Source organism: Leptodactylus fuscus, chromosome 4 (assembly GCF_031893055.1).
Source record: "Leptodactylus fuscus isolate aLepFus1 chromosome 4, aLepFus1.hap2, whole genome shotgun sequence".
Lineage (NCBI taxonomy): Eukaryota > Metazoa > Chordata > Amphibia > Anura > Leptodactylidae > Leptodactylus > Leptodactylus fuscus.
The window spans coordinates 82,798,310-82,825,553 of record NC_134268.1 but is presented as its reverse complement, the minus strand read 5'-3'; the positions used below and the strand labels follow the sequence as shown (position 1 = coordinate 82,825,553).

General features: G+C 40.7%; 1 protein-coding gene across 1 annotated transcript in view; it reads left to right on the top strand.

Moving 5' to 3' along the window:
* Positions 1-2,251: 2,251 nt before the first annotated feature.
* Positions 2,252-27,244, top strand: part of DIPK1C (divergent protein kinase domain 1C) — a 46,448-nt gene continuing 21,455 nt past the window's right edge. The window contains exons 1-2 of the mRNA XM_075270765.1: positions 2,252-2,617; positions 14,132-14,809. Of these exons, the coding sequence (XP_075126866.1) occupies positions 2,441-2,617; positions 14,132-14,809 (855 nt within the window). The 5' untranslated portion in view covers positions 2,252-2,440. The remainder of the gene's footprint in view (positions 2,618-14,131; positions 14,810-27,244) is intronic.

Sequence of the window (27,244 nt, the reverse complement as noted above, 5' to 3'; positions counted from 1 at the left end):
ACACTGGATGCACTGTAGCTGACTGATGGGTGCTGTGCCTGACACTGGATGCACTGTCGCTGACTGATGGGTGCTGTGCCTGACACTGGATGCACTGTCGCTGACTGATGGGTGCTGCGCCTGACACTGGATGCACTGTCGCTGACTGATGGGTGCTGTGCCTGACATTGGATGCACTGTCTCTGACTGATGGGTGCTGTGCCTGATACTGGATGCACTGTAGCTGACTGATGGGTGCTGTGACTGATACTGGATGCACTGTAGCTGACTGATGGGTGCTGTGCCTGACACTGGATGCACTATAGCTGACTGATGGGTGCTGTGCCTGACACTGGATGCACTGTCGCTGACTGATGGGTGCTGCGCCTGACACTGGATGCACTGTCACTGACTGATGGGTGCTGCGCCTGACACTGGATGCACTGTCGCTGACTGATGGGTGCTGTGCCTGACATTGGATGCACTGTCTCTGACTGATGGGTGCTGTGCCTGATACTGGATGCACTGTAGCTGACTGATGGGTGCTGTGCCTGACACTGGATGCACTGTCGCTGACTGATGGGTGCTGCGCCTGACACTGGATGCACTGTAGCTGACTGATGGGTGCTGTGCCTGACACTGGATGCACTATAGCTGACTGATGGGTGGTGTGCCTGACACTGGATGCACTGTCACTGACTGATGGGTGGTGTGCCTGACACTGGATGCACTGTCGCTGACTGATGGGTGCTGTGACTGATACTGGATGCACTGTCACTGACTGATGGGTGGCGTGCCTGACACTAGATGCACTATAGCTGACTGATGGATGCTGTGCCTGACTCTGGATGCACTGTCTCTGACTGATGGGTGCTGTGCCTGACACTGGGTGCACTGTCACTGACTGATGGGTGCTGTGACTGATACTGGATGCACGTTCGCTGACTGATGGGTGCTGTGACTGATACTGGATGCACTGTCTCTGACTGATCGGTGGTGTGCCTGACTCTGGATGCACTGTCTCTGACTGATGGGTGCTGTGACTGATACTGGATGCACATTCGCTGACTGATGGGTGCTGTGACTGATACTGGATGCATGGTCGCTGACTGATGGGTGCTGTGCCTGACACTGGGTGCACTGTCACTGACTGATGGGTGCTGTGACTGATACTGGATGCACGTTCGCTGACTGATGGGTGCTGTGACTGATACTGGATGCACTGTCTCTGACTGATCGGTGGTGTGCCTGACTCTGGATGCACTGTCTCTGACTGATGGGTGCTGTGACTGATACTGGATGCACATTCGCTGACTGATGGGTGCTGTGACTGATACTGGATGCATGGTCGCTGACTGATGGGTGCTGTGACTGATACTGGATGCACGTTCGCTGACTGATGGGTGCTGTGACTGATACTGGATGCACGTTCGCTGACTGATGGGTGCTGTGACTGATACTGGATGCACGTTCGCTGACTGATGGGTGCTGTAGCTGATAATGGTTACACTTTGGCATACTGTGCACTGTGGATGGCACTGACAGTTATTGCTATTGGGATACTGTGGTTGGAACTGTTATAAGGATATTGTAGGACTTAAATCATCATCTGCTACAATACACATATGTATGTTACACCATGAAAATCTCCAAATACATATGCCAGATATATCTGTAGGCTTCTCTAGATCTGATGTATGCCAACAAAGTGCCCTTGTGGTATTTGCTCTTTTTCCAACTATACTGAACTTGTCAGTCTGCTAAAGATTCATACTACAGTATAATACATATTTGCTGTACAATTTACTGTATACCACTCAGAGGCAGTAAGAGAGTTACACTAATCATTTATTTATGACTTTATTCCCTTTTAGGCATTCTTACTTCTGCTGGGAAGAAATATGGATGTAATTGAATCTCTGCACAAATACCATTTAGGTTGTAGATAATGTAGCATGTACAGGGATTACAGTGCAGTTAGCAGTGATGAAGCTAAGTACATGATGGAAGGGGTGCACACTATAAACTAGAATAATAGAGCAGCAGCTCACTGTATAGACTGCTATCTGTGGACACTGGCTCAGAGGAATTCCCTGCCAGATCCATCATTCTCCCTGACAGCTCTGTACAGGTCTGCCCATCTGTATAACAAGTGGAGCATACAACTGCCTTTCTTCTCTTGTGTCAAGCTTGCAGACTGCCTGTTAACTTGGATTTCTGCTTGACAGCCTACAAAAGAAGGCGGAACTACGTGGCTTCAGTTCAATAGCACATCTCAGTTTTCCTGCACAGCGAGGTAGTCACAGGAGTCCAGTTGTCCATGAGGGAGCAGGGGCTTGGGGGGCTGAGGAGCCTTTACTTTCTAGGTGCCACTCACTGAGCCTCCTCCATTGATACAGTATATACAGGCAGCAGGCAGCTTCTTATCCTCAGAAGATGGCACACTCACACTGATCTTACCATGAGAATATTCCCCGGCAAATGGCTGAGAATAAAGATCTGCAAGAAGAACACTTTCCTTGTCCTGCTCTTCTGGGCTTCTTGCTGGCTTCTTGTCAGCACTTTTCTGTTTGTCCACAGGAGTATGTTTTCTGATCGCTGCACCGATGAGGAGAGTAAGAAGATCCTGGCAGGACTGGTATGTATCACTCACTGTATATATGTTGTATCCTTATCACTGCTTGTGCTGGTCCTATAGTAAGCTAGGATTTGGGATTCCTTCTCATGAGTAACTTGCTGCAAACCAGTTAGCTCAGGATCCCATCATATACCTGAACTTATAATGTGTATGATATCTTATATTTTTATGACTGATATTGGAAAGGGTTTACTTTCCAAAACTGGCATCTTTAGGATATGATTGAACAATTTCTAATGTATATCTGAGGTGTCAGGTGGGTTTTACATTGTTAGTTTTTTTAAGTATCTTTTGATGCTACCTTGTAGTTATTATTGTATTACCTTTTATCAGGCTTAATGCAGAAAACTAGAAAGTTTTCTGTCAGTAAAGCTAGAGCAGTTGCACAAAATGAACACTAGATGGCACTGCAGAGCCCTTATAAGAGATGCTTATTTAAATTGGGGTTGAATTGTTGATATATAATATAAGGAGAAATCCAAAACAATTAGATAATAAAACATTTTCTTTTCTATATTAAATATTATTGGATTTAAATATATGTTTATTGCATTGCTTCATTCTGTGGCATCCATGGCAACTCTGAACTTTCACCCTCAATATGCTGCTCGCAGGTAAAATAAAGGCTGTCCCAAAACTTACCTAAATTTGCAACAAAATCTCTTTTTTTACCCTCGCCTTTAAGAACAGGGATGACTAGTTTAGCGACATATTTTTGGGAGCGTATATAGGATTAAATATATTTGACCTTTCCTTATGCTCAGTTCAGATGAAATGGAAAATACTGGAAAGATTACGGCTTCCTAAAAGCTCTGTTCAGAAGTTGATTGTGGCTCATGAATATTACCTGAAATGAGGACCAGATGGTTCCCCTACATGCAGGCAGATCTGTACTTTGTCCAAGGTCAGACACTGCTTTTGAATGCAGCTTTACTAGATTTACTACATTTCTGGCCATAGTGGATGTGTCTTTGTGAGCTTACTTTTTTCGATATCATTACTCACTTCCTTATGGGTAATGCTATTTATTATTGTCAGTGCTGACTGGTTGCTTTTTGTCTCTGCTTCACTAGCGCATGTCAGTGTTCAGTGACTCCAGTTTAGGCTGGATTATTGGAGGGATTTTGTCAAAAGTGAATTTTTTTGCACAAAGTTTCACAATCCAACCATATTGTAAATCTGCCGATACACTTGAGTTTACCATTGGTAATGATGTGGCTGATATTCATACCCTGAATTCATTCTTTTAACAAGCCGGATGGAAGTAGCATATTATAATAATAAAATAAATGTAAAAAGATTCTATTTCAGTGGTCCTGTCATTGAGTAAGAAGGTCCTGGCAGGGCAGTACCTAAAGTCCAAAAATACAGACGTCAGAAAGCCATTTTATAACAGGTTTTTAATTGAACATATTATAACATTTCTGCTGCCGATAGCAAATAATAAGCGCTATCATGATCTCATATTTTCCACTGAAAACAGTTGCATTTCTGCTATATATGCAAGTCTAGCTGGTTTAATATTCCCTTTGGCATTATGTTTTGTGGACTTCATTAGTATTTTGTAAGACAATGAGCAGATTATATAGATTTTATTTTTAGTGTTTGTTTAGCAAATTAAAGCTGTCTCTCCATTATTAGCCGGAATCACTAGTTACATTGTGACAAGCATGTTAGCACTGGTGGATGGAGTTCATAGCCAACAATAAAACTCCATGGCTGGAACAACTAGGCTTTGTGTTTTCATGGAAACCTAATTGCGACTGCCAAAAGGGACCATTCACAAAGAGAAACTTCTATAAAAAAAAGATAAAAAATGATGGTCACTGATAAATTACAAGACCCCCATGGCTTCTTATGTAAACCCAACAGAGCTAGTATTGTACCCTAGCTAGAGCTGGGACTTCAGCAGAAGTTAGACTATAAGTTTTGGACGCAGTTCTGGTTTAGAATAAGGGATGTTTCCGCTGAAGGCTGAGGAAGCAATAGAATAATTAAAACTATCTTAGCTAAATGGGAAGAAATAATTAATATTATCAATTTTCTGTGCTTGGCCTGAAGCAGTAATTCTGGCAAAGTAGCACATTTTCCTAATTCTACACATGCTGTCAGTTTAGTATCAGCACGTTTTTCTTGTTATCTCTGACCGGGATGATTTCAATTTCGGTTCTGCCAGCAGGTAGAAATCCAAACCACTGAGGTCTGGAAGTTATTGTTATTGCTGAAGGACTCCCACAGAGCGCTTCATGCAAAACCACAGACACTAAGGCCTTATTCACACAATAGTAATATTTTTTGATTCATTTAATCGCTGTTTTGCATCCGTTGTGTCTCTGTAATGGCGAATATCATTCGTTTTCATATAAAATAAACTGATGAATTTTATTGGTCTTTCTTTTTTGAACCAATCCACTAATCCATTCTTAAAGGGTATAACACAGACGTCAATCCGCTTTTAGTCATTAAAAATGGATTTATTGATTTCTATCAGGTCTGTGTGTATGAAAATGAAGCAAGATCAAGCAGATCAATTACTGAAGGCCATTAAATACAGTCCCTCAAAGAACAGACATGTGAATAGACACATTGAAATCAATGTGTTCTCGAAATGGCTGTACAATGGCCATTGCAGAAACAGTAGTCAAGCAGATGTTTTTCACTGTTGTGTGAATAAGGCTTGATAGTAAAACCCTTAGGCTGGTCTTACACGGCCGTAATGTAAGTCCGCAAATGGTCCGCAATTGAGGGTTTTCAATTGCGGACCATTTGCGGACACATTATATTCAATGAGGCCTGTTACACAACCGGATATTTTATTCGTGGTGTGGCCGGGCCGCAACAGAGGTCTGCAATTTATAGAACATGCCCGTAATAGCCGTGAATTGCGGCACTGCACGAACTCTATGGGCGAGTGCGGCAGGACACGGACGTCTGCGGAGTCTATGTTGCCGATCAGCAACTAGTGTTGCTGATCGGCAACTTACTGACCGTACATTCAATACGGTCGTGTAAGACCAGCCTTTGAGCCTTAAGCCCTATACAACATACCTGTATCATTTTCTCCTCTATTCTCTTTCCTATGACAATCAGCTGCCTCACAGCCTATACAATGCCTATAATGTGACTGAACCAGGATGCTTGGCAGGCCTGGGGTATTGCCCTGCATAAGATAATGGTGCAGTCCTTTAACCACTTGTCTGTGGTTCAGTTCCAGTCCTCCTTCTTTTCTAAGACCTGCTGTCACTGCTCTTGAACGCTGCTCACCCCATGGCCGCTCACCTTACCTAACAGTGTCATGTCTGTAGAAGACACCCAGCAGTAAGGCTGTGTCATTATGATTGGACTTGGTTAAGATGGCGTCGCATGCTTTACTCTTTATATATATACAGTATATATATATATATATATATATATATATATATATATATATATATATCATGCACTTTGCTCCTTATCTCCCCCAAATTATACATTCAAATGTAATCTAAACCATAATAAGGCTTTCACATTTAAAAAGTCATTAAAATTCTTATTTATGCACAATAACCATGACATTTTTATTACAAAGGAATTAATTTTGCTATGAAATACAAGGAAACACAAAGAGAATGATAGAAAGTGGTTTTTCAAGTTTAAAGTGTTTCTTCACCTTGAAGCTACTTATCAGACTGTATTAAAGACTAAATGAGCAAATACAATAATGTAATTATTATCATAATGGCATACTTCAGCTGGGATTTATATCACACAGGGCTGCCGGGGAACAAATGAATCCATCAACAGACTGCATTTCATGCTCATGGCTGTATTATGGCTCTGTATTGTACATGACTAGATGTACATGGCCTTGTACCTCTTTATGCCTCCAATTTTATACAATTTCATAGCATATGAATCCATCAGGAAGAAATTGTGCCATACACCATTAGATTATGGAGGGAGGTATTTACTCTTGCTTGTGCAAATGAACTGTAGTGCTCCCTATAGGCTCTATGTCGGCCAAGCATGCAGGTGTATAGGAGAGGTAAGAAGAGGGGTTAGAGGAATAGCCATTGGCTGAACAACTATTTAAAGTGTATTGCCATCTTTTTAAAATCTTTCTTGAAGAGAACAATATTACAGGTTATGGATTCTAGATTTTAAGGACACGTTGATCCAGGGTTTTTATACTGACTGCCAGATTGGAGTCAGGAAGGAATTTTTTTCTCCTGAAATGGGGCAATTGGCATGAGACTCATGGGCTGGATCAACACTGTAGAGGACTGTAGGGTTATAGGTTGGACTTGATGGACTGATGTCTTCATCCAACCTCATCTACTATGAAACCATGTAACATGTTAAGCCATATCTGTTTCAATAAGACGCGCCCAATTCTCACTTAGGCTAGGTTTACACCTGTGCTGGGCTCTCCACTTCTCAGGTCTGCACAACAGAGAGCTGGATCGCTAAAACAATGGTTACTCAGGACACTATTATGGGGTCAGTGCAGGACTTTTCTCTCTGCTGATTTTCAATGGTTTTTGCAGCAGAGTCTCCAATGCATGTGAACCTAGTCTAAGCCTTGTTCCTTAAAAGGTCAAGGTAAAACTGCACATAATACATAATGTGGCGCACAGAGTCTAGCTTCGTATATCTGCTTCAGTGGGTTTTCAAACAGTAAGATCTTCATTTAGAAGCCTTTCTACTTGATCAGGACTTGATATGTATGTATACTGCTAGAACTTGTACAAATGTGCTGCCTAAAGAGAAAATCCCCTATATTATATAGTTTAGAATTACACTAACTAAATAGTTATTAAAATTTTTAGCTTATTCCAAAAGTGACAGAAATTAATGTCATTGTAAACCTTGCCAGAATTAAATGTCTGTGTTTTTTTTCTGCTGTAAAATTTCAGATTTGTTCTCTTCAGCCTTTTCACCATAAACAGGAAAGGGTATAGCCCACAGCTATTGAGCTAATGCTTGAGTAATGGATACGGGCCCTCTAAGGTCAGAGAGGCGGCAGACTTCAGGTGCAACCTTTTTGTTTTATATTTTTGTCATTTTATGGTAAATTACAGGTCTGGGAAACTGAAATCACACCTTGTCATTCATGTAACACAAAGGTGTAAGCTATAGGCTTAGACATATGTCATAATATACCTGATAATAGAAAACTCACACAATTGAGATCCTGTGCACCCCATGTTTGTTATCACAGATGTTGTGTGCCCGCTGTAGACACAATGTTCAATACTTGCTGTTGTAGTAACAGTATTACTTACAGTTGTATGGCATGTAGATTACTGTACAGTATTCTAGATAACATATCACATCAGTAGAAACAATTCACCAAACAATAATAATAAACTGTTTTCTGGAATATAAAAGATGCAAATTGTGGTGCGTTCTCTATTCCCACTATAATCTGTGATCTGTTTACTTCTCTCATTTCTAATGAAAAGTGGGAGGAAAATGCAAATCTGTCTCCCAAGATGTAAATAGGGAGACAGTGCCTCTGTTATGCTGCCCTCTATAGGAAGCACCCTGAACATCATGCCCGACTTTCCCAGAAGCCTTTACTGCATAATGTGGGGTTTTTACCAAGTCAATTTCTCAGCTACGGACGGCCGTGGTACCACTAGTTTAATGTCCCCCTTTATCTGCCACCAGATTAATGCGCCCTCTTCATCTTCCACCAATTTAATGTCCCCCTTTTTCTCTAATATTGCCCCCAGTTCCCCCCTCTTGCTCACACATGCTGTCTTTTCTCTCCTCCTTACCTTCCATCAGCCTCCGTTCCCAGCAGCTTCCTTTTTCTGTGTAACGCCTTTCTATACCCAGAATAGCTTCTCCCACACAAGAGTCTGATCACATGGTCATGATGTTATCAAAGGTCCTTTAACCCACTAGGATTTAGCATCTACCATTTAGCTTTTACCCTACCCTACCACTTCAGGGGCATAGTGGGATTTAAGGGGCATAGCGAGACAAACTGTAAGCTATCCGGGATGGTGGGACAGCAGTGTAAAATCGGGACTGTCCCTCCAGATCCAGGACAGTTGGGAGCTATGCTATGTGTTATAAAATGCCAGTCTTCAAGCATTTTGATAAATGTTTTTCTGGTTCTGAGAATGGCACTATAGAAATTGTTTGGCCAGCTACTATTACTATTAGAATTTACAAATAATCTCTATAGAGGGAAGAAATTAAAGGATTGCCAACAGTTAGAAAAGTTAAAATCTACCCTGAGACTTCATGGAATATCTAACTAAATATCCTCATAAACTATGCCTTATGGTGGATCTAATCAGAATAGCAAAATCAGTGACTTTAGTAGTTGCCAAGTCTTTCACTTTGGGTTTTTATAGCATACCTGTAAAGATTTATGACTTAAAGGGCTTTACTTGGAATTTTTTTTTTCAATAAAGGTCTATTAATGCTATTAATAGGCTAAAAATTGCACCCAAAAACCTTTAGCAGTGTTGTGAGTGTTTCTGGGGGTTTTGTGAGCTTCTGGCGTCATCTGCATTTGTTTATAGAGGCATCCTCCTGTTCTGTGTTTTTCTTCAACTACCATGGTGCCTGGGTCTGATTCACACCGCCTCCCTCTCTTACTCCCTCCCTATCACACTCCCTCCCCCTCCCTTTCTCACTCACACCACCTCCCTGTTTCCCTAGCTAGCCGGCTCACTACTAGTCCTTCCTAACTAAGTCAAATCCTCCACCCCATCATATTTACCCACCTGCTCCACTTCGGACCTTCTGGACATGGGACAATACTTCTTCTGAGTGGTCTGCACCTCCTCTTTTTGACATCTGCCAGCCACCCATGCCTGTATATTAGTGCCACAGTGCTGGGTACTGCACATGCTGGCACTTCAGCCGCCCAGAAGATGTGGCATCCCATACGCAGAAGATCAGGACTGGAAGATAGGTAAGTATGATGGGGTAGGGGGTGGGTTAGTATAGGTGAAGTTCCATTTCTGGAAAATCAGGATGTGCCTGGGGCGCTTACATGACCGCCTTGGTGACCTAGGTAAATAAAGATTTTGGAACACTAAGTAATTTAGATAGTAGGCAATATCAATTTATCAATAGATTAGCAATATCAATTTATCCCAGACAACCGCTTTAATATACGTGAATAGACCCCTAGACATTCTTGGGTTTTAAAATGACCATGTGACGTTCGAAAAGCAGCCTTCACGCAGCTATTATTCACTGTTATGTGAATGAGACATTAATCGGAAAATTCATCTAATGCCTAAACAAGGCTAATATTTATCTCTCCTTTTATCATGTACTTCCATGAGTAGTTATATATACTCATATAGTATTCATTACTCATATAGTTAATAAATCCAACACTTAAACTGAATAAGTAGTATTACACATAATTTGTTTTGTATGAATAGGGTATCATTACAGAGATAGGATATCATTACAGCACAAGATGCTATATAAGATAAGTTGTGTGATAGTAGTAGATAGAACCATCTGGTCTACGGCTACAGATTTCCCTCAACATGCTTGTGTGGGTTGGCAGAATGGCAGAGCTACAGTATTCCTATGGTAAATGCATGAATAGATGACCACATCTGGAGCCTCCTCATCCAGGAGAAATAATAGAATTCAACCAATTACTGTTTTCCCTGGTGGCCTGCAGGTCACATTGATTTATGTTAGATCCTGCCAAAAATGTTCGGATCAGCCCGGATAAACCTCCTATAAATCGATAGCTGTATTGTATAATATGTAGCAGGCCATAGTCCAGCTACTGCTGCTCTAATGTTACATGAGTCTGCCAAGAGGAGCCTTAAATAGAAAAAGAAAAGGCGTGTGCCCTATGACTAAATCTAGGTTTTGTACAGTGAGGCAAGGGATTATATTGTAAAACTCTACATATCACACAACAACAAGAAATATTGTATATACTGTACAACGTACCGCAGTAATTGGATTTACAATTTTGATGGGTTTTACTTTTTATTTTTTATTAAAGATTCTTATGTAATGTATATCTTATAGCTGTATGGTGAGTTATAAATGTTCCGTACAGAAAGCAGGTATTTGAGTGAAAGTCATTTTATGAACTGGATTAAATCAATGGTATATAGTGGTTAATACAGAATTCCATAGGATGATACACAAGCAGTCACACATTTCTGACCATTCACTATCATATTCACATGATTTTACTTCTACTGTTTATCTAAATACTGCAGTATGTTGCCTCTGGCTCATTGAGATAAAAGGTGCAGCAAATGAAACTATATACTCCTGATCAGTGAAGCAAATCATTGAGAAGCAGAGTCTAGGAAAAGTGTTTTCCTGCTCGAGGCCTCCGCCGCCACAACAGTAACAGTACAAGTCAGTGGAAGCCATGATATATTCTTATTCTGTCTATCTAACTCCCTGTGCAAGAGGTGGGAACACATCTGTCAGGTATCTATGGCAAATCCTATGGAATACAGAGATGGGAATATCCCTTTAATGAGTAGTTACATTTTAACCAGAGTTTAGACTTTACATTAACAGGAATTAAAGGACTTGTTTATCAGTTTGTGATTTTTTTCATTGAATCTATGTAACTAAAGCCAGTGCATCTTTGTATTGGTCAGCTTTAGATTAAGTATTTCTGCCACTAATGCCCCAAGTATATTATATTTTTATTGCATTTCTTAGGATTGAATATGGTTAAAGCAATCACCTTTATTGACAAGTGTAATACAGTTTCTGAATCTCAAACTCACACTTAGCTTTTAGTTTGATTGCCTAAGAGACAATTGTGCTGCCAGGATTGATCAGCGGACAACTGTTGTAATAAGTAGAGCACCTTTTTATTATGAAGGTGAGAAACTAAGTCTACTTGGACAATGACTGACACTGATGTAGTTGTTTTGGTCTTTCATTTTCCCAGTATATGTATTAGGCCTTATTTACTCATCTCATGGCTGTTTTTGCACGGGTGCCATACATTTTTAGAACACATTAGAGGGGAATTTATCATTCCTAATATAAAATAAATTGCAAACAGAGTGCTCAAAGTTATCACTGCAACAAGCTAACCATCGGATTCCCACCTTTCACATATAATGTACAGCAAAATTAAGAAACAACTTTGTCCTGGAGTGATAGAAAACAAGTCTGTATAGTAGAATCCTCACAAACCTCAAAGGCCCATTGTAACGTCTCTGTCTCTTCGGGTCTCTGCGCCACCCTCTGCTCGCCCGCTGCAGCGCAGGAGGTGTGTTCAGTTTAATTCTTTGCTTAGAGTTTTTTGTTGTTCTGTGTGAACACTGCTCTATCACCTATACCCTGTAATTGAATTTCCACCACACCCATCTCCTGCACCTTGTTTAACTCTGTCCATCAATAGTTAATCTTAGCCTTGTCTGTGTGATTGACAGTCTGTCTGCCAATCAAGTCTGGGGCAGGTCCGGACTTCCTATATACAGGCCATCAGCCCACACAGGTTTGTCAGCTATTTTGACTCTGTCCTTTGACTTTGTCCTCACTAGCTTCCTACTTCTCTTACTATTGTATTACCGACCTCTGACCTTTGGCTTCCCTTGTGACTACTCTTTTGGTTTACGATTTTGTACTGCTTTGTCTCTCTGGCTTTGACTCTTGGCTTGCTGACTCTTCTTATATGTTGTTTGTCTTGTCTTGTTCTATATACACTTATTGAGAGAAGGAACCATCGCCAAGTTGCTCCTGTCACTAGGAGAGTGTGGGAAGCAGGTAGGGACATAGGCTTGGTCAAATTTAGGGTTCACTGTCTTTGTCTTTCCCTTCTTCTATTGTTTCAGAAGCAGCACGAGAGAATTGCCCAACTAGCAATTCCCTTACACCCATATAGCTTGTATTCAACTTAAATGTCTTATTAGGAATAGATCACAGTTGATTTGCAAGGTTCAGTACAATAGAAAACAGGAGCTCTCACCAGTCCTCCATTTTATGTGTTTCAGCCTCTAATGCAGCTCCCAAAGCTCTGGTCTCTTGTAACACCATCTCTTACAACAAAGCTATTGCCAACCATAGGTGCTTCAGATAGGCAGATAATTGATATTGATGATATTGGGATGATATTGATGTGCATGTTTGGTGCAGGACTCAAGCCTCGATTTGCAACTCACTCACTATATTCTGCAAATTTGAGCATACTAGGGTAGGGATTGGGGTGTATCAACGAAGGGAAACCTTGGCTTGGCTGCTTTACTAAAAATCACGCCTGGCACGTGTTAGAATGGAAATTTATGCCAGTTCCTACCTCCGACAGATTTATAAATGTCTTGGTCCCTGCACTGGTCCGGCCATTTATATTATATATTGATTTCAATGTGTCTTTTCAAAGTTTAAATGGACTGTCCAAAAATAGATATTTTATAAATATTTTTGTCTGTTTTAACGTATCAAGTCTCTTAGTGATCTGTGGAACAGATTCCCTGCAGATACAAAACAACCATGAAAAAAAAATGTTTATTCAATTTCTGTGTGAATGTAGCCTTATGTTGACGTGCCTTCAAGCCACTTATCATCCACATTCCTTTTACTGAACTCGGTTTTCTGTCTTTCCAACTACTGCTTAGAATTAACTTGTCAAAAATAGTAAATTACAGATAATAGGACATTATATCAGTACAGAAATGCTATATGTGCACAATTGCAGTTAGTTTTTATTGCTTTAATACAGCTACAAATAGTATTGATTAAATATATCCTATTGGGGTTGTCCCATCTCAAGGATCCTATCTATTCTGGTAGCTTATGTAAATTGAAGTTTTTTTCTAAATACATTGCTTTAGAAATTCTGCTTTGTTTGCCTGCTATGTGAATTTTTTCCTCCCATTGTTTACACTTCATTGCTATAACCACAGATCTGGGAGATAGGACAAATGACATCACTTACTTGTGGCAGGGCGATCCGTTCAGATAATTGCACTTTTCTGATAAAGCCCTGTATGTTATTTCTCTAAATAAACACACATATAACATGGAGTCCATTCTGTACAAGAATCTGCAGATTATCTGACCTGTAGAAGTGTTGTTTGTCCCGTTCAGCAGGAGGAAGGAGAGGAATACAGGAAGTGAGAAGCATTCACTGCATACAGCCTGGCTGATATAGGAGGAGAACCCCTTTAAGTACTACTGTTTCCATGTGGACCTATGCACTGTACGGTAACCGACTGCAAACCTTGTGAAGGCTGATGCTATAATTACTGTCTCTTACATCTTATACATCAGCAAGAAATTATTGACTGATGGGCATGTGACTGCATTATCAGACTACACAAGGTTTGTGTGTAGTCTGTCGCCATGGAGACGTTTTTGTTACTTTTTGAATTCCATGAGTGTGTTTGTGTATTTTGATTGCTAACCCGGCATGTCTCATATGCAAATGAAACCTGCGATTATTTTTGTAAATTGATAATATTGATGCTATAAATGGTATAACTATAAAACAGTATATATTACTATGTTTAATATTCATGTTTCCTAATTTTAAACTCTTTCATCTTCCATGTGTAGTGTTATGATTACAACAGCAGAGTTGTGACCGGAGATCTATGTGAAGATCTGTGTGTGACTGAAAAGCTGCTCTACAAGCAATGCCTTTACTACCAACGGGGCAAAAAAGTTCTGCAGGCGGACTGGCAAGGCACATCGATCATCCTGAAATCTAAAAATGACGCCTTTTCAAAATTCCAAGCACCCGTATTCTTGGATGAATTTGATTCTCAGTCTCTGACAGACACAGAACTTCTTGTGATGGTAGCTGTAGAAATTAAAAATACTCTAGGCTTGGACTTGCCGAACAACACATTACTACCTTTGTGGCATGAGAGGAAATATAGTCAGAACTGGAAAGTGGAACTTGCAAGTATGTGGTCTCTATACCAGCAAGAAGAATATTTACTTTTTAATTTGCTCCAAGACTTTAGTAGACATGTCCTACATATAGTTGGGACCTGTGGACACTTTTATGCAGTAGAATTTCTTAGTGCTGGACACTCTTGGAAACAAAATCTATTTTCCTTGGAAGAAGTTGTTGGTCAGTGCAAAACAGGTGAGGAAAAGATGAACGCTCTCCTTGATATTGCCATCAGTTTCTTAGATATGGTCCATCAGTTTGACAACGAGTTCTCTCATCGGCTCCACCTTTGTGATGTCAAACCGGAGAACTTTGCTATTAGAAGCGACCTGACTGTAAGTTTATTTTCTTGTAATAACAGATCTTCTTCTCTCCCACTGACTAACCTGTATCTCACAGCCATAGTTAGGCTGAAGCCCCATGTTGCAGCAATGCAGTTTTTTTGTTGCAGATTTTGTGTGGTTATTTGAGCCAAAGCCAGGAGTGGATTGAGCAAAAGATAGAAATATAAAAGCTTTTTATATATTTCCCTTTCCATTCTTCGCTTTGGCTAAAAAAAAACGCAACAAAACCTGCAACAAAAACAGCTGCGTTTCCGCAATGTGAGGCCTTAGCCTTAGGGTTGGTTCACACTAGTGCTTGTATTCCGTCCACAAGGAGTCCGCATGAAGACCCCCCCGAACGGAATACCAACGCTAATGCAAGCGCTGTGCAGTTAAGCACACAGAGGCCCATACACTATAATGGGCTCTGTGTGCTTGCCTTGCACTGCCCGCACAATTCATTTTTGCGGGCAGTGCGCGGCAAGCACATGGTGCCCATTATAGTCTATGGGCTCCATGTGCTTTGCAAGCACATCGCTTGCCATTGCGATTGCGATTGCGTTCCGTCCGGGGGGGTCTCTATGCGGACTCCTTGTGGACGGAATACAAGCGCTAGTGTGAACCAACCGTTAGCCTTAAAGTGAATAAATTAATGGGAACGCTACCTGGTTTAACCCTACCACTGCCAAAGTCCTATAAAAAAAATGTTTGAATTTAACTAGAATTTAAGTAGAAATTTTATTCATTTACCAATTAGATGAAACATCATTGCCACATTGCGTCACATTAAAGTCAGGCAATGTGGCAGCAATATCACACAATGTAATTGTGCTGTGATTTCACTGCGACAAGGATTCATTCAACATTTCTTGTTTTTTAAAAAAATATTTATTAAAGATTATAATAAACTGTGTACATCTGCAGACACATAAAAAAAAAGAAGTGTCCATGTAAAAAAAACAAAAAACGGTTTAACGGTGGAGAGGCTGCATATGGACACAGGGGTTTTGCTTTAAAAACCCATTGAAATGAATGGGTTTTTAAACTGACCACCAGCGAGCTGTCCCCAAGCTAGTCTTTCCAGTGGGAGGACAGCGGCGCAAGTGTAAATGCCCCTTAAGCAAATTTTCAGCAAAGTTTGTAAAGACAACAATTGTAGTTGCTTGTGATTCGCTTTCGCATGCGACACAATTACTGTCGATGATGGCAGTGTTACACGTGGCAGATAGTCAGACAAGATTGTGCAATTTTTGTGTGATTGCCGCATCACTATTGCAGGATGTCAAATGTGTGATGTTAGGTTGCGCAACAAATGTCACTGTAAGTGTAAGTGTACATTCAGGGCCCTGCTTGGTCTGATTTTTAGCTACAAATACTGTATAAATGTATGTACTTTTACACAAAACATCAAACCTTGATGCACCATACTGTTATATTACCTGTGAGTGTAAAGAGCTAGGTGGCTTTTATAATATTATGATCTTTATTTTATAATTCAGTTTGTATTAGGGTGAAAAGTGGAAATTGAAAATGGAAATTATCCTGAAAATCTTGGTAAATACAGTGTTAAAGCTTACCTTTACTCCAAACTTGACGGTACTCTAAACACTTGGGTCCAGGAAATTTTTTTGGCATGATTCTATTCCTTAAGGCCATGTTCACATCTGCATTTGGATTCCGTCCAGGGGAGTCGGCATGAGAACCCCCCTGAATGGAATACTGAACGCAACTGCAAGCAGTGTGCCAATGAAAGCACACGGACCCTATAGACTATAATGGGGTCTGTGTACTTGCCGTCAGAGCTCTGCAGGGATCATGCGGACAGGAAAGTAATTCACAATCTACTTTCCTGTCCGCACAATTTGTGCTGGCAATGCGCGGCAAGCTCACGGACCCCATTATAGTCTATAGGGTCCATGTGCTTTTACTGCACAGTGCTTGCAATTGCATTTGGTATTCCGTTTGGGGGGTCCCCATTCCGAATCCCGAACAGAACATCAAACGCAGATGTGAAAGAAGGGTAAGCTGGTGGAGAGTTCTGCAAAACATCCCATATACCATAAGCATCTGATTAGTATTAGAACGTTATCTGAAGGTTATTGTGGTGATGTTGCACCACAATACAGCTTTATGTTGTAGTAGATTTTTTTTTTTTTTTTTAATCACATTTCCATATATCAATTCTGAAAAACTTACAGTACACTCAGTGGCGTAACTACCACGGTAGCAGTGGTAGCAGCTGCCACAGGGCCCGACACCTTAGGGGGCCCGGGCCCCCTCACTAGTTAATATACCAAAAAAAGAAATAAACAATACATTTTATTTTTTGAGGCCCGAGGCCACCTAAGGTGTCGATTCTGGGAGGTGGAGAGCCTCAGCAGTGTGTGTCCTGACAGTGGGGGAGGGCTGGAGACATTGCGCAGGAAAAAGATAGCTACATTCCTATGAAAAAGTTTGGGCACCCCTATTAATCTTAATCATTTTTAGTTCCAAATATTTTGGTGTTTGCAACAGCCATTTCAGTTTGATATATCTAATAACTGATGGACACAGTAATATTTCAGGATTGAAATGAGGTTTATTGTACTAACAGAAAATGTGCAATATGCATTAAACCAAAATTTGACCGGTGCAAAAATATGGGCACCTCAACAGAAAAGTGACATTAATATTTAGTAGATCCTCCTTTTGCAAAGATAACAGCCTCTAGTCGCTTCCTGTAGCTTTTAATCAGTTCCTGGATCCTGGATGAAGGTATTTTGGACCATTCCTCTTTACAAAACAATTCAAGTTCAGTTAAGTTTGATGGTCGCCGAGCATGGACAGCCCACAGTCAAATGATCTGAAAACAAAGATTGTTCAACATAGTTGTTCAGGGGAAGGATACAAAAAGTTGTCTCAGAGATTTAACCTGTCAGTTTCCACTGTGAGGAACATAGTAAGGAAATGGAAGACCACAGGGACAATTCTTGTTAAGCCCAGAAGTGGCAGGCCAAGAAAAATATCATACATAATACAGTCAAGGACAATCCACAGATCACTTCCAAAGAGCTGCAGCATCATCTTGCTGCAGCAGATGGTGTTACTGTGCATCAGTCAACAATACAGCGCACTTTGTACAAGGAGAAGCTGTATGGGAGAGTGATGAGAAAGAAGCCGTTTCTGCAAGCACGCCAGAAACAGTCGCCTGAGGTATGCAAAAGCACATTTGGACAAGCCTGCTTCATTTTGGAAGAAGGTCCTGTGGACTGATGAAACAAAGATTGAGTTGTTTGGTCATACAAAAAGGTGTTATGCATGGCGTCCAAAAAAAACCAGCATTCCAAGAAAAACACTTGTTACCCACTGTAAAATTTGGTGGAGGTTCCATCATGCTTTGGGGCTGTGTGGCCAATGCCGGCACCGGGAATCTTGTTAAAGTTGAGGGCCGCATGGATTCCACTCAGTATCAGCAGATTCTTGAGAATAATGTTCAAGAATCAGTGACGAAGTTGAAGTTACGCCAGGGATGGATATTTCAGCAAGACAATGATCCAAATCCTCAGGCATTCATGCAGAGGAACAATTACAATGTTCTGGAATGGCCATCCCAGTCCCCAGACCTGAATATCATTGAACATCTGTGGGATGCTTTGAAGCGGGCTGTCCATGCTTGGCGACCATCAAACTTAACTGAACTTGAATTGTTTTGTAAAGAGGAATGGTCCAAAATACCTTCATCCAGGATCCAGGAACTGATTAAAAGCTACAGGAAGCGACTTGAGGCAAAAGGAGGATCTATTAAATATTAATGTCACTTTTCTGTTGAGGTGCCCATACTTTTGCATCGGTCAAATTTTGGTTTAATGCATATTGCACATTTTCTGTTAGTACAATAAACCTCATTTCAATCCTGAAATATTACTGTGTCCATCAGTTATTAGATATATCAAACTGAAATGGCTGTTGCAAACACCAAAATATTTAGAACTAAAAATGATTAAGATTAATAGGAGTGCCCAAACTTTTTCATAGGACTGTATGCCGGGGGATGGAGTGAGTAGAGCTGAGTGAGTGCAGTGCAGCAGACTGGTGAGTTTAACCCTTGTGTGCAGGGCAGGCTTTCAGCACACAGTACAGTGCTGGCAGCTGCCTGGGGATGAAGGGTAGTGAAATTATTACAGTATTATGTATTACAGTACATAATACTGTATGCAGGGGCCACTATGGGGCATAATACTGTGTGCAGGGGCCACTATGGGGCATAATACTGTGTGCAGGGGCCACTATGGGGCATAATACTGTGTGCAGGGGCCATTATGGGGCATAATACTGTGTACAGGAGCCACTATAGTGTATAATACAGTGTACAGGAGCCACTATGGGGTATAATAGTGCCTGCAGGAAAGCGGGGGAAAAGGGTCGGTCGGTCAGGGTCTTTAGAGGGGGGGCCCCATGTCAAAGGTTTGCCACTGGGCCCCGCCATTCCTAGTTACGCCACTGAGTACACTTGTTTTTTTTTATACTCCCCAATCCTCTCTCACAGAAAAACAGTATTATCAGAAACATTAAAAATTAACATAACCCTGCATGCTACTGTTATAAATATTAATAAAAATATATAATCTTAAGGTTTTGAAAGCACTTAAAAGGGATGTCCAGGCAAAAGACACTGTAGCAACGGAAATAGGTGAGTATGCATTTTTTTAAAAAAAATTTCAGTGCCCTCAGCTAATTTAAATTTTCAAAGGTTTGTCCATTTTTGCCTAGACAATCCCTTTAAAGGTTCTTGTCACATGAATAATGCAGTCCAATCTGGAGGCAACATGATATAGAGCAGGAGATGAGCAGACCCATGTATAATTTTATTGGAAAAGATTCAGTATAACTTGTCATGTATTCAATTCAAACTGAAAAGTCAAGGAGGGGGTCCTACCAATAATTGACAGCTATGTCTGTATTCACAGACATAGATGGGAAGTTTTAGATCGCTGATAGGGCTGCCTTCTTGATGGTAGCCCTAGACTGAACTTTAGTGGAGTAGTTCAGAATAAAAGGGTACTTGTGCCCCATAAATGCAAATATCTGGGCCATTTCTGGTTTGCTTTAGTATTATATTTCTACCCTTGTGGTACAACAGTTTTACAAATACAGGAATGGGGAGTGCACTTAGTGATTTTGGGTGTATGCGAACCCTGTAAACTTGCTGCACTGCATGTTACAGTATCAGGCTGTCCTTTCCAAATATCCCAAAAGGCCAGACCTCAAAGTGCTTACCTTGATTACCCCCTTTCACCTAGTGAGGGACCCCTACCATGCGGACATTATTACAAAGTCATCTGTAGCTTGTAGTACGCTGACTGCTTGAGCATTAATGTCTTCATTAGTCTTGTTTCTATAAGGAACCCATTGCTAGCATGGTGGCTCAGTGGTCACTGGGGTCCTGGCTTCAAATCTGACCATCTGCAAGGAATTTGTATATTCTTCTTGTAAGTAGTATGGGTTTTATCCCACAGGCCATAAATATACAAATAGGTAAACTAATGCTTGTGACGCTTTGAGCTCTTTGTGTGAGAAGAGTGTATTACAAATGTTTGTCATTGTATAATAGGGGATATCAAGGGTCTACAGAATTATTCTTGCGGTCAAATGCAGCTTATGCCTGGCTCCAATTCTTTAATCAGATCATATGCCATAAAGTAGTCCAACTGTATATGGGCAATGGGATGGGAGGGGGGTATACTGAAGATTAGAAAGAGAGATGATTCTCTCTTAACTGCAGTGTTTTAAGAATATGTACACTGTTCAGATCTTATGGTCTCAGCAATACTGAGTAATATATTTGCAGTTATGGCCAAGCAGATTAACAGGGGAAAACACTTACTTTCTGGCTTAGAAAAGCCTATTACATAATTATATTGAATATTTCACATAGAAAGATTCATTGATATATTTCCTTTAGTTTGAAGAGTCTGACAGGGAGAAAAAAAATAACTATTAGGAAATAGAGCTAGAAACAACAATATTCATAGCCCCTTAACATCTGACTTAAAGGGGTATTCCCATGAACATAGTCATATCTATATTGATAGATAACTAGCCTCTGCCTGCGACTTCGTCTGAGTGTTGTTGGCATCGATGATCTGCCTATATTCAGCAAATTGCTGCCATCGATGGTTTGCCTGCTCCGGCATTTCGGCAGCTCTCAAGCTGTCCTGCTGCTGAACTTGTTCCTCACACCGTGCCTGTGATTGTTCCGACATCTCGGCAGCTTACTGGGATGCCATATAATGAGCGTGTTGTTGGTGTTGATGATCCGCATGCTCTGGCGTTTTGGCAGCTGTCAAGCAGGCCTGCTACTGAACTCATTCCTCGCGAATGAGTGTGTTGTTGGCGTCGATGATGCTCCTCAGCTCCGCTTAAGGAGAACTCTGTTGACTTCTGGCTTCCTTCATAGCTCTCGTTGTTTGCGACAAATTAGATTTTCTTTTTCCCGGTATGTTTAAAATTGGCAAACAGTTTGGATAAAAGGTGTTTGCCCATGTCAGTCTGTCAACACTGGAGCAGATCAGATGATATGCAAATGCATGTGCATGTGCACAATCCACTGAGGGTTAGCGTGTGTTTACACAGAGAGATAACAGACCTGGGACCTGAGATAAGCTGCTGCAGGAGCAGTGTAATATAGTATATGAACATAAATTCATAACAGTCGTGAAGCCATGTCATTTACCAGAATATAAAGTAGCCTAGGTGTTAATTGAGGTTACAAACTATCTATTTGCCAAATTTAATTCAAATCCATTCAGCAGTTTTTGCGTGATTGAGAAACAAATATCTAAACACAAAAACACACAAACTTTCATGTTTATAATATTAGTTGGATTAAAAGTTAAACATTTTTGCAAATATAAGTAGTTAGAAAACTCTTTAAAACTCTGCAGAATTTTTAACTATCTCAGTGGTGATGGTCAGTTGGCTTGATTGGTTACCAATGGTTACGACCACGAATGCTGAAACTTTCTATGGTCTGGGACTGTAAAAAACCCAGCCTTGATTTTTTTTTTTTATTGAGGACAAGTTATCAGACCAGAATTTTCTGACCTTAGAAAAGTTCCTGCATTCATGGTCGTATCCACTGGCAACCGATCAAGACACCAGATTGTTACCACAAGATATTTATAGAAAATCTTTAAACCTCTGCAAAATATTAATTACTTATTTTTACAAAAATGTTTAACTTTTAATTATCTACAAATTGTAAAATGATGATGTTCATGGGAATAAGCTTTTATTGAAAGAAGATGAGCCAGACTAATTGAGCAAGTATCAGTTCTTTGTACAGCAATAAGGTGACAGTATTAAAATACGTTTTTAACTTACTCCTTGCATTTAAATATTTCTATGGCTTTTGAAATGATTTCTTATCTAGGGATGTAAGAATATTTGTCTACTTATATTGTATCCATGTCATATATGTATCCATTGCCCCTGTATCTGTGATCTTCAAAATACTGACTGATATTCAGAATATAGCGTGGGTTACCTGGTTACCTTTTTTACCCTGACTTTGGATGCTTTTTCAGATACTCCCTGCACTAAATAGGATATGACTAGTCTCAATGTTGGCCCATGTTTTACACACTTTAGCCTACAACTTCCCATTAGATTAAAGACTCTGACTTATATGTACAACCTAGACTCAGGCTGACACTGCTGAATAAAACAGGTATAAAACATCTATGCTCTGTTGGCAGAGATAACATATCTCCTCCATGCTTCCCTAACAGGAATTTCAATCTGAGCTGTCAGTCATCACCCTGTTGGATGTAGTGATCTCTTCCTGTATCAAAATGTCACAGATCAGCAAGGCAGAAGGGTTGTGTATTGTATTTGTTTTGTTCCAAGACACTGCCAGGAATTCCGGATTATATTACTGAATCCCAGACCCTACCTAGGTATGGGTTTGCAAGTAGTGAGCTTTATAAAAGAGGTTTAAGGAACACATATTGTTACTACTCCAAATATTTTATTTAATACATATTTAAAACTTTGTAATAGGTATAGAACATTCTCTCTCTCACATTCATGTGGCTATAGGCCTGGCATCAGCACTGGACCAACCTGGGCAACTTCTGGAGCCCAGAGCTCTTTAGAAGAGGGCCGCATCTACCATGAGGTGAGATCAGGCAGCAGATTGTCAAGTCCCTGAGGGGTGACATTGAAAGTATTTGTTGGGCAAGGTTCGCCCAGTGGTTTTGTCTGAAATGGAACTCTTATTATTATAATCTGTCGTGTCTTCAGGTCTCAGAGTATAATATGCAGAGGCACAGAGTGATTAAACATAACAAACAGTGTTACCTCCCCAGGCTGTGGTGTCGGCTTCGGGATATGACACCATGATGCATAACGACACCAATGTAACCCACATGACTGTTCAGGCCCAATCATAGTCCTCAGTGGTCTCTTATGTTTGAAACCAGAACAGTCTTGAAGATTGACTTGTTGTTCAAACCCCTGCCTCCCAGCACTTGCATGATAACAGCAGCCAGAGAAACTTCTATCTCCTGCCCGCTATCCCCAAGCCCTGATACCTTGTGTCGGCATCTATCCTAGTAGGTTACAGGACTATTGATGAGTGTCATGACGTCATCAAAGGTCTTTTAAGCTCCTAAGATATAATCAGAGTATTGTGTGGGCGGAGCTATCTGGATTGTACAGGTCAGTGTACAATGGGAGGAATGGGTTTCAGGCTGCCTGTAAGCAAGAGGGGTATTGGGGGTGCAGACTGTGAGCAAGAGGGGTACATGGGTGTGCAGGCTGCGAGTGAGAAAGTCTGCACCCCTATTCCCCCCTTTCTCACACACAGCCTGCACAACCATGTACCCCTCTTGCTCACAGTCTGCACCTCCCTTTCTCCCCTATGTGAGCAAGTGGAGGAAATGGTTGGTGCAGGCTTTGGGTGAGCAAGAGTGTGGTGGAATGGGGGTTCCCTGCTCCACATCACCCTCTTGCTCACCCACAGCCTGCACCCCCATTCCCCCCCCTTGCTCACACACATTCTACACCTTCATTCCCCCCTCTTGCTCACACACCGCTTACACCCCATTCCCTGCTCTTACTTTCACCCTCATTTTCTCTTTTGTCATACATACCCTGCACCCCACATCACCTTCTTGTTCACATACAGCCTGCACACCAACATACCACTCTTGGGGGGAGGAAACCCCATGTCAAATGTTCGTCATGGGGGCCCCACGATTCCTAGTTACGCCACTACATGGGATGCTATGCTCAAGTGTATCATATAGGGATATTCAAAGTGAAAAAAGGTCCTTGGAAATAGAAAAGCAATATTGTGCATCTCTTTTAGGATTTATACAAGTGGATTAGTCATTGAAGTGACACAATTCCACTATCAGGAATGAAATATATGCTTGTTACTGTAGTTGAACCAATTTAATAGTCACAATGAACTCTTCGGTCGATGTGCCAATGCTATATTCTTGTTGGCTTTCAGTCATGACTACGTCAGATTGAAAATCTGTCCCTTCATTACTTGGTTCTTGATCCACACCCATCAATTGGATTTGTACAGCATTTTGTTGGATAAAATGACCGTGTTTGCATTGCTAATCTTAAGAATCATCCTCAAAGTATGTGCTTGTTTTTGTTCCTGGCCATAAAGGAGGAGGAATGATCTTCAGTGAGAGCTGGCAAAATCTTCAACGCTAGTCATGTAGCATCCGCTTATGCAGCTTTCTTGTATTTAGACAGGATCTGTTTGTTCAGCTTAAATTTTTCATTGAAGCTGCAAAGTTTAATTATTGTAGAACACTGTTTATGTACGAAGAGCAGATATGACTTGACAAACGCTAATCTCTGCTGAACAATGCCATTATCACTGCTCCCTTCCTGCTATGTACGCTTCTTTCTGCCATATCTCAAGAAATCATAACTATTGTGCATCACAGTTTAGGTAACACAACTTGTCTATGCAGGTCCCTGAGAACACAAAGCCCCAGATGGAAGCTTTTTACGATCTTCTTATATTCAATGTATCACAAATAGTCTGGATTATAATTATATAGTAGAAGGTTAATTCGTCATTACTGTCTGTCAAGTACTGGCAAGAGGCAGAGGTATGTAGTTTACCGAGCAGCAATCCATACATGGCCAGTACACATGGTCGTGTAAGGAGGAACAGGTATCGCTCAGTAACATTTTCCACATTTTGGAAATATACTATTTATATAACCTGTTGTTCCCTTTTGTTTTGAAAGGAGAAGGTCCGAATCCTCTCCAATATTATCTCATCGTCTGTATCTACAGTATATTACCATCTTATAGGGCTAGATAAAGGTTAATGTGCAAAGAAAAAATATCTGTAAGAGCTTTGTTGTAGCGCTGATGCTTAAAGGGATATTCCCAACATACAACCTTTTATTACAAACTTTAGCTACCATGTTGCTAAACCATCTGCACTAGAGATGAGCTAAGTGGCCAGTTTGAAAGAGCCAGGCTCATTCCGATTCTCCTAAAACGTGGTTTCACCAGCCATGAATCATTATTGTACTACTCAGAATGGAGTAATACTAAACGGAGGCCCAAGGGAGGTGCAAACAAGATAATATACACTGATACTCACCTCGCCTGTGCGTTCGGCCTCCATTTCATAGGTCTAAGCGTCTGTACCCACATCACCGCTGAGGCCCAATTACAGGGTTCAGTTGTGACCCTAGCATGACTAAGGAGACTCCAGGCCACAAAACCAGTGATTGAAGACCAGATATCGGAAAAGAAGTCCAAATGCTCTAGAAAGTTGAATATCAGTGTTTTTTTTATATTGTTTGCACCTCCCCTGAGCTTCCTCATATCTCTTTAGACCCCAGAGTATATTAATAGAACTGTAACTTGCGAGCAAACCTTGCGAATATTCGCAAAACAAATTTTGCAAGGATCACAGATCAATTATCTGCACAGCAACTGTGACTTCACCCACAATGCTGTCTCTTCCGAGATCTGCACCCCCCTCCCCATAGCTCCATTACATTTTTACATTACATTCCTCCAAAAAGAAATTATTTGTTCATGGTCCATCTGTTAGGCAGACAGGTCATGCATGCTTATGTAGCAATAAACATCTATAGGATAGATATAGAGAAACTGAAGATGTTCATCCTGGATGAAGATGGGTTTCAAGACCTATTTAGTGGCAACAGTGCTCAAATTATGGTATGGAAAAGTGGGTTTCAGCTGAGGCCCCACATTGTGGAAACACAGATTTTTTTGTTGCAGATTTGCGCATTTTTGAGCCGAAGCCAAGAATGTCTACAAAAAGAATGGAAAATATATAGGAAGTTCTTAGACTTCTCCCTTCTGATCAATCCATTCTTGGCTTTGACTCATAAAAAATGCCATAAAATCTGCAACAAAAAAAGGTGTGTTTCCGCGACATGGTGCCTCAGACTTCAATATTTTTTTTTATAGTGACATATACAGGCTAGCCAATGGGTGAAAATGATATTTTGCAAAGTACTTTTATATGAAATATGACAATTTTTATACATATTTTTCAATGGTATGGGGACTTGTATGAATAATGAATATAAATAATGAATTAAAATAATGAATAAAAATATATCCTACCATGATTTGTCCTTTGCACAGCTATGTAACTCCATAGGAACTGGCTATAAACGACCCCTGTATAGTCCAATCCTACAATCCCTTTGACCTGTCCATTACTTCTTGTTAATCTAGTGATGATACTAAGAAAAAGGCTATAATACATGCTGTGGATAATAATGACCCTGAGAAACAGATAAAGCTAAATTCTGGTCACTTCACTGAACTTTTCCTTGGCTTGTTCTTTTTCCGACTTGTTCATGTGGACAGATCTGTAACTCTGTCTTTAAATGATCCCTATTGAAGTCGTGACATTGGCTTATACATTTTTCCCATGTGGACTGTGGGTGGCCTAGATTTTTATCGATTCCAACATTTGGTATTGGAAGATCAATGTATTGACTTGCCTGCTCAGCTTGTATACTTGACTTGAAGAGCAGTACCTTACAAACTAGTTCAGACTGATCTTTATAAGGTCATACTTACAATAAAAGCAGAAAGGAAATGTTTAGAAAAGTAAAGTTTTTCTTTCTTCTAACTTCTACGACCCAGAGCCAAAATACTGAAGGAAATCCAAGCATGCAATGAGCTTGTTTTGTCTACCCCTCATGCGGAGAATATTATTGTATTTTCTGAATGAACTCAAAAACATGGAAACTTGGAGGAACAATACAGGAGATTTCCTCCATATTTAGGCAGCAACAACCCGTATTTAGGTTCCTTTAATTTGTGCTCAACTGGAAAGTTAAAGATTTAGCTGTGGTGGGCACAATGAGACATTGTATTTAATAACCACCATCTGTAGACAGAAATTCTCCTGCAGTGCAGACTGGATGACCC